The sequence below is a fragment of the Solea senegalensis genome, linkage group LG6 (assembly GCF_019176455.1).
Source record: "Solea senegalensis isolate Sse05_10M linkage group LG6, IFAPA_SoseM_1, whole genome shotgun sequence".
Classification (NCBI taxonomy): Eukaryota; Metazoa; Chordata; class Actinopteri; order Pleuronectiformes; family Soleidae; genus Solea; species Solea senegalensis.
In genome coordinates this window covers 12,536,162-12,545,355 of record NC_058026.1, presented here as the reverse complement: position 1 = coordinate 12,545,355, position 9,194 = coordinate 12,536,162, and the positions used below count along the sequence as shown (strand labels likewise).

The 9,194-nt window shown below is 38.4% G+C and overlaps 1 protein-coding gene across 1 annotated transcript; it reads right to left on the bottom strand.

The window, feature by feature from the left end:
* Window positions 1-8,956, bottom strand: slc34a2a (solute carrier family 34 member 2a). Its single transcript, XM_044029254.1, has 13 exons — window positions 8,866-8,956; window positions 7,262-7,316; window positions 7,079-7,180; window positions 5,876-6,004; window positions 5,196-5,339; window positions 5,002-5,113; window positions 4,348-4,540; window positions 2,662-2,757; window positions 2,461-2,581; window positions 1,891-2,058; window positions 1,677-1,793; window positions 1,341-1,465; window positions 1-912 (listed from the first exon to the last, which is right to left on the bottom strand). Exons 2-13 carry the CDS (start codon window positions 7,311-7,313, stop codon window positions 364-366), a joined length of 1,908 nt encoding a protein of 635 aa, XP_043885189.1. The 5' UTR covers window positions 7,314-7,316; window positions 8,866-8,956; the 3' UTR covers window positions 1-363.
* Between the last annotated feature and the right edge of the window lie 238 nt (window positions 8,957-9,194).

Below are 9,194 nucleotides of genomic sequence, written 5' to 3'. Positions count from 1 at the left end.
AATAAACTTTTTATTCACTTTCTCGTTTTAAAATAAATAACTGAGGTTAGTTATGCATTGTTACTCCCCTCATCAGATGGACTTTACAGGGATGTAACCACTTATATTAAGGCTATGAATATTTTTTAAGCAATTATACATTTGTATGCACACATACTGATGGGTAGTTTATTAAATTTCTGCCAATAGATCCTCCTAAATGTTACACACTGGACCTTAAACATACAGTGTTTGCCTTATAAATTAGAAATTCTTCTACAACCATTTCCTATCTTACACTAAACAATCTATATGAAGAAGTTTTAAGATAAATATAGTGGAAACTGTTCCAGAATGGCTCATGTGACATGAGTGTACAAACTCTCAAAGCCGGGTCATCTTCTGAATATTTAGATCTGCCCGAATCTCATTTTCGACCTCTTTCTCTGCACTCATTGCAGGGTTATCGTACATTTCTCTGTGTGCGTTTTCTTTCCCACTGTGTTCCAGGTCATCAGCAGCAAGTTGGCAGCATTTGCAGCAGCAGCAGCATTTGGCGGTACACACACCCACCACTTTGTCCCAGGGAGCGAGGGAATGAGCCCAGAGTGGGAGGAAATCCCAGGAACGCAGTATTGCAGGCAAACACCCGGGTTTCTGTTTCTGTATAATGTTGATCACTATGATGAAGATCACTATGACGATTATAGGTACACCCACACCCACCAGTACCTGCCAGCCAGCCAGCGACAGGCTGAAGACAAAGAGTGGAAAAACGAAAAAGCAACAGAGGATGTAGACTGCAGCAAACCAGCGGTAGGAGGCGGTGATGTTGCCCAGACCTTTAGCCAACCGGATGGGAATGCGCATGAAGGGAATCGGATACCACAGGACGATGCCAGAGATGTTGAACAGGAAGTGCACAAGGGCAATCTGCAGGAATCAAGAAAAAAACAACAACTTGGTTTGATTTAGTCAGTATTGTTTTTCATATTGTGCATTTATTTATCTGTAAAAATAAATGATATAGTACATGTGAGTGATCTATGCTCACAGAGAGGACTATAGGTTTATAAAATATAGGTAATGAAAATGTTTAATGTTCCTTTGAACATTGTTTTTCATTATTAATGTAGACAATCCATTTAACTGGTATTATTTTCTTTATTCCCATTTCATCTAAAGTACATCTGAAATTACATGTGATGCAAACAACTTTAAATAATTTTATTAATGGAAACGGAAGAAAAAATAATAGGTTGACATTTTTCTGTCAACCATAGAACTTTAAGTTGCACTAAATACCCTTGGACTGTCTTGTGAATTGAACATTTGTGCATGTTTCCATGTGAATCACTGACCTGTAGAGAGTTAGCCAGTGTTTCTCCAGGACTGGCCATGGCTGCCAGGATGGCTGTGGTGGTTGTGCCGATATTTGAGCCCAGAGACAGTGGGTATGCTCTCTCAATGCTGATGACACCAATACCTAGTCAAAAAAAGAACACACATATACATTTACACACTCGTGTTTGGCACTGTGTACTTAAGACATAAAGCTGCATTTAAAGTGACTCAAATGCTGCTCAAATTTGTATTTGTGATGCCATAGAAACATTTGTGACACTTAGAAACAGCGACAACAAAAACAACATTACAACAATAATACACTAATTGGAGGGAAAGAGAATTTAACTTACCAACAAGTGGAGTAATAGCAGACGTGAAGACAGAGCTGCTCTGCACAATGAAGGTCATTCCAGCTCCAACTATGATGGCAATGTAACCAGTGACCCAACCGAATGGAAATGGGAAATCTGCGCACACATAGAAAACAAACATGCACACGTAAACAACAATGAAATATTCATCTATTACTGACCAGTTCTGCTGCGCCTGATTGTTGCTGCTCACCTGTGTTGATGATTGTCTTGATGACTACAGCCACCTGCCCCTTAAGCATGGAGTTGAGCAGCTTGACAATGAGGATCAGACAGGAGCAGAGCACCAGTAGAGAGAGGGCCAGCAGGATCAGACCCACTGCCAGGTCAGAAAGATTTACATTCACAAAGAGGTGTTTACCTGAGAACACATGGAAAATACAAATATTGCATGTTTTCTCCGTGTTTGTGTGGTGTTTTTCTCCGGGTGTTCCACTTTCTGTTAGACCATCAGACTGTGTGTTTGGGTAATGCTCCTGTCAGTTTCCCCTGACCAAAGACACTGACATTCAACCTGGAATTGGTCCCTGGGTGCTGCTCAGTGGGCTGTAGGAAGGTTCCTAGTAGAAGTTGGATAAAATGCAGAGGACGAATTTCCCCATGGGAATTAATAAACCTACCTTGGATAGATGATTTAAAAAAAAAAAATTGTATGAATTCATTATTTCTGGCCTCTCAAGGGAAAAAGTACTTCACACAGATCTGAAGTACATGAATTCATTCATACAGATATTTAAAAAAAATCAGAGAATTGTGGTCTTACATTTCTGCACATTGTATGTTTCAGAAATGTTCTTCAGTGTAAACGTGTAGTTGCCATCGACCCAGCAGAGCACTGGCGAGGTGCAGTTCTCTGGACCAGGAACTGTGACGTTCCTTAGGGTCTGAAAAACACAGCGGCAGTTCGGTAATTAAGAATTTTGAATTGTGATGTTTTTGATATTTTGACATGTTTTAGTCTTACCGTATTGGTAAACGTTTTGCACCATCTCTTTATCAGACTCATATTCCGGGCTTCGGGGTCTCCAGTGGCAATACCACTAAGGACCTTACTGTCCAACTGAGTCAAAAGGAAAGAGACAGTGTCCAGACATGTCTAACTACAATGAAGACAATTTATATATTATACAAGAGCATCTTATCTCTCAGTATAAACACTGGACAGTGAACTTTGGAAGCAATACAGCCAACTGAGTAGATGACAAATGGCTAAATGGCACAAAATACATCCCATGTGGTCAATTAAAATATTGTGATTGTTGGTGATAATTTTGATATAATCAACCCTGAAGCTAAGCTCAGCTTTTAAATGCTCCTTTTTAAAGATTAGTTAGAAAATCATTTAGATTTAAATAGGTTCAGCATTTACATCATGGCTCATGTACTGTAAACAGCGATGATGCCTATGCTCTCCATCTAATAGTGTTGACATCCTATGTTAAGTCTTTGTCTTAACATAAGTCTGTGTTAGTCTTTGAGGAGACGTTGCAGGTGTTTTGAAGTGCGGTTAAATGAGATAGTCGCACATTGTCAATGCTGACATTGTCAAGTGTGCTGCCATTTCAATGAACCACCCTGGAACCTTGACTCTTGCTTTCACAGAGAACATGATGGCCGCCAGCAGGATTTAGGTACTTAACAAAAGGCTCACCTCATTAAATCTATGCCTGTTTATGTCTGCGATATTGTTTCTATCTCACACCAAAGTCCACAGAGAAACTGTGTGTTTTCAGCTCACTGTGACACGAGCGCCAAGTTATGTGCAAAAGATTCTTTTTTTTTTCTCTTTTTTTTTTAAAGTCACATAACACAAAGAAATTGTGTTGGAGAGGAAGCAGTGACTTAAAACACCTGTTTGCTGTCATGTGAAATCATTGATTTTCTCTATGGACTTTGGTTTGGGGAGAAAATAATTTACAGACTTTGCAGACCAGAAAAGGTTGCTGAACATGTCCTTAATACAACCGTATGGATTTTATTTGGTGAGACTTTTGTTAAGGGGCTAAAATTAGTTTTTTGCTTCTGTCTCAGTCGGCAGCATCTGCTGTCATTAATGACAGGGAGTGGCAGGTCCCACCCAAGGCTGGTTCAAGGAAACAGTGGCATACTCAGCAAAGTCGGCAATGATAATGTGTCAATCCCTTGTGACGTGTAATAGTGTTAAAGGTCCCCTGTTTCCTTACTTCTCAACTCTGTTTCACCAGTGGGCTCTTGTTAACCCTTAGAGTGTCTTAAATCCTTTTTTTCAGCACATTCTATCTGATGCGGAAAAAAAAGTGCTGAAATTAAGAATTTGTGAAATTTGGAAATACGTGGCTCATTTTTATCAACAAAAATAGAAGAAAAATTGTCTATTTTATGACTTATGTGCAATTATCACTACTGAATCATAGCTTTGACTCAACAACACATAAGAAGATGAAACAATGCATTTTTTAAAGCCAGAAGATGTGACGTATAAACACACACCCCTAGGGTGTCCGTAAGAGTAGTGTATTATTTCCACTGCAATTTACCCAGGGTGCACCTGTGGTACAGATCCGTGCCATGTGAGTACTAAGGGTTAACAATTAACGACAGTAAATGAATGATAATTTTCCCATAATGACAGTTATCAGAGTTATTCATCACAATGACTGAACCACTTTACCATAATAATGGACTCTGTGAGGGGATCCGTGATCACGTTTAACAGGTCTGGGGCCTCTCCACTCTGGATTTTAAAGGAGTCAATGATGAGCTTAGTGACTTCGTACAAATAACCACTGGCCACTTCCAGAGGCAGCAGCACCATAACAGACAGCCAGTTGAAGAAGTCGTGCACTGTGGCTCCTGCAAACGCCCTGCAGGGTGCATCATTAAAGGAGGTAGATAAATGCGAAGTGAAATGATCTTTGGTTGTAATTATTCAGGTAAACATGATTATTAATAGGTAGTCATAAATAATGGAGGGATTTAATTTGAGGGATTACACAATAGGGGCTGTAACTTTTCTCTTGGCTAATGGGAAAAAAAATGAAAGTAAGTACTTCAAACACTCTGAATGTCATTCTCTGATGCACTTGATGTTGAACTTTGTTACCAGTGCACAAATGTATGAGGGTATGTCCACTCTTCTTGTTATCAAATTAATGAGTATATTTTATTGCAGGCTAATTACCTGATTGCTACAACAATAAAGATTGATTTAATTTATCAGGGTCATGTCAGCTCCTTGTGTTCTTATAATTCACTGAACATGAGGCTTTTTAAGATTTTATTGTGCGTTATACAGTACTTGATTACCTTCAAGTGAAATGATTACCTTCTAAATGTGCTGCGGTCTCCAACCTGCGTCATTGCCACAAGTGTGTTGGTGACGGACGTCCCGATGTTTGTACCCATGATGATAGGAACAGCCAACTGGACCGTTAGCACTGCCAAAGCACATTGAGGTTTCTTTTTTATCCACCCACACATTGTATGTTCGATGTGTGCATGTTGTGTGTTGTGACTCACATCCAGAGGAGACCATGCTGACCACTATGGAGGAGGACGTGGACGAGCTCTGCACCAGCAGCGTGACCAGAACACCGATGACCAAACCTGCCAGTGGGTTGGACAAAACTACGTTGTCCTTGAAGATATCCCCTGCTGTTTTACCTGGATGAAACGACGAGAGAAACATGTATGTGTTGTTTTTCAAATATTTCTTTAGTGTTTTTTCATATTTTTTCCTTTATAACACAATTATGCAATATAAAATCACTGTTTACCACTGATCTGGTGCAATTGTATTTGGCCCACAAGATAATGTTAGGCCTTTCCAGGTTTTTTTCCACTGATTCACTGATTAGTTCCACACTTATCAAGTTACCGCCCCAATAAAATAAATAAACAAATTAAATATGGACTTTGAAAACAAAGAGCTGTGAACCAGAGTGGGGTTATAAGCACAGCCCCACAACTGGAAGCCAACAAATTATTGGCTGAGATACATGTGACTACAGGACTGTTCATCTGAAATACAGCAGATGGAAAATTATTTGTTCGGAGGTTTTTGTTATTTGACCTCATCTGGCCCTTGACTTGGACTCAGTTTTTAATTTCGGGCCTCTCTGTTACTGAGTTTGACATCCCTGCTCTATGTGCATTATTGCACCCACCCATCAATGCAGTTGAGATGTTTGTACGTTTACCTCCAACAAGCTGGAAAGCTGAGCTGAGGATGTCGAGGGAGCAGATGAACAAGTATAGGAAACCCAGCAACAGGACGAACTTCCCCACTGACACCAGGATTTTCAGCACCTTTGCTTTGGTATCCAAAGCTGACAAAGTACACAAAGTGTGTGTGGGAGGAGAGACATTTTTTATTAACTATATTTATTTATCATAAAAATTATATCATAATTTGCAAGCAGATTATGGAAAAACACAGCTGCAGTGTTGAGATTTTGCCTGTGAAAAGAAAATGGCAATGCAATTGTATATTCGTCATCAGTAGCATCCAAGAGGTAAATTATCCTCTGCACATATCAGACATTAAATCGTTATGTTAATATAATCATAAATACAGACAGATATTACTGTCACACTAGATTAGTCACTCTTTACAGCTTTTACACTTGTTTGCCCCGTGTCAGTGAGTCACTCAGCCATTTATCTCACTACTATCTATCTCACATTATTATTTATGACCTTGGTACTTTATAAATAATCAGAACAATATTACAGGTTACACAGTTTTATTGGCCTTTAAATGAGGCAATAAAGCATTTGATTAGAAAGTGATCTCTGCCTGTAGAAGTATTTGTTAATGTTATTATAACATTAACATTAAGACAAATCAAAATACCAAAACTTTTACATTCATGTGATGGAACACAATTGTCTTACTGACTTAAATTGAGACAAAGAATCAATAATCAACCACAATAAATAAATATACAGTATATATATATGTGCATTATGATAAGTATCATATTTCATATCAGATTTCCTGTGTTTAATAAATGTTTTTTTTTTTCCAATACCAAGGCTAAGGGTAAGGATCTTCTAAATCAGCACTCAGCACTTTATCTTCAGATAAGACACTGTTAGCTTTTCCACAGATGGGGACCAAGGGTGACCAGGCCTTTAGTTCAGACAACAACCCAGTGAACCTAGAACTTACTTTTACTAATTAAACGTCTTATATATATTTTATTTTTATTTTTTATTTTTTTAATTATTATTTGTTTTCTTTATGTTGCTCATACCCATGTATCATTGTTTTATCATTTATTGTATGTGCTATTTTGATTCTTGTCCTGTGTTTTTAATCTGTTATTATTACAATTAGAATGATGCATAGTAAGCTATGCGTATGATTCATCAGTCGGTGTATATTATTCACTGCTCACCTGACCATGGGACCCCAGTGTCCTTCAGCTCTGGCAGGTCCCACGGGTCTGTGTCCCGTGGCCCCTCCTCAACCAAAGAGACAGTGGAACTGGCTTTGACCCCTAAGGCAAACAAAAAGTCTCAAAACGTTTCCTGTACAGATTTACACCGTATATTTGATATTTCATATGATATGAAAATACCTTTGTTTTCATTTTCACATCTCCCATTGTGGTTTTCATTGTGTTGAGCCATTTGCTTGGAGAAAAAAAACACAAATACATTATGACTGGGCTGCATGGAAGTGAAGGTGAGGGCCACTGTTTTTCGATCACAAACGTGTTGTATGTACACAGTAATGAAGTCCTATTACGGGTGCCAGCCTAAAGGTTAGCGACGCTTCATAATGGTGATTCAAACGTACAGAAATTCAAACCCTAACCCTAAGAAAATGTGTTGGTTCACCCAAACTGTGACTCTAGCATTAAAACATATAACAAAGTTATCTTATTTGCTTAATGTTGACAAGGTCTAGTGATGTTGCACAAAATAAACTGATGACTTAATTCCCCAAACACGCGTGCACACACACACACACACACACACACACACACACACACACACACAACCTAACCATACAACATGTCTTCACCTTAAAATGTAATCATTTACCTTATGGGGACTTGTTTTTTGTCCCCATAAAGAGGACAAACCCCATAATGTGACTGTGTAAACACATTTAGGTCCCCACAACATGAATAATACCTGGAACACACACACACACACACTATTCCTGGTGGGACGCTACATTGACTTCAATTCATTCGTAAACCTGTAACGGAACCTTTCCATTACCCTAACTATTGCCAGTAAAAACCTAACATAAGCTAACTCTAATTCACATCTTAATCCTGACTAGAGCCTCAGAAATAAGGTTTTGGTCTGCTCGTCCTGAAAAGGTATGTTTTTAAACCAGAAAAAGAGGTGACAAAAACGAGTCCACACACACACGCACAGCTGTAACTTTAACCTTAATAAGTTAATACCTAACCCTAACCACAATTAAAATCTTAGCCCTCAGAAATAGGTTGTGCCTCATTAGGACCTGGTTTTGGTCTCCATGAGGACTACTGGTCCTGACAAGGTCAGTGTTCATGCCAGAAACACACACACACACAGTATTGATTTTGTCACATGGTGGAGCTGCAGTAAAATTCCATTCACACTCACACAACACTATGATGCAACCAGATTAATCAATTGGAAAACTCTACAGTTTGTAATTTGAAAGTATGCTGCGATCTTATATTATAAATATTTTTTAACATTATTAACTTATATTCAAGTTACTTTATTATTATTCATGTACCTTATTTCACCAAAGCCCTGTTTTACAACACATTAACCAGCTAAATAGGTTGGTTATATATAACCAATGCCAGCTAAAAATTTAAAATTGTAACTTATTAACTTATATAAGTGTTAATATATAAGTATTATATAAGTAATAAAAGTAATTCAGATATTCATGGTTGTTACAACTGTAAACAAAAAAGACACTACAAATAATGTCAGTTGTCCATATCAGGTATTAATACTAATAATGATAATGATAATAATAATAATAATAATAATAATAATAATAATAAAAATGTAATGTTAGTATTAATACATTAGTATTAATACAATTTTGCATTTCATCTACCTTCAGGCCCACAGGCTTTTGATTTTATGCAAACTGGGAACATTTCAGTAGATGACAGTGGCAGTGGTGCAGAATGATGGAAGAAGCCATGCTTGTACTCACCTGTGAGTTTGTGATCCGCGTATGGTGAGCTCACCTGAGTGTCAGGCTCAGAAATGCTTTCTCCACACAGGTGCAGTAGAAAAGTGGGTGGGGGTGGGGGATCCGTGAAGGGTGATGTGCAGCCCTCACATCACCAGGAACTCCTCCATCTCACAGATAAGCCGGACACACCTTCCTAACCTTGATTAGTCTTTCCTGACTCTGGTGTAATCTCACTTTAAAGTTGTGTCGCAATCCAACTCACATAGTACCTGATAAGACCGGAGTAGTGTCTGCTTACACCTGCAGTTGTCAACCTGTAAAATCACGTATTTTGTGTTTATCTGAAG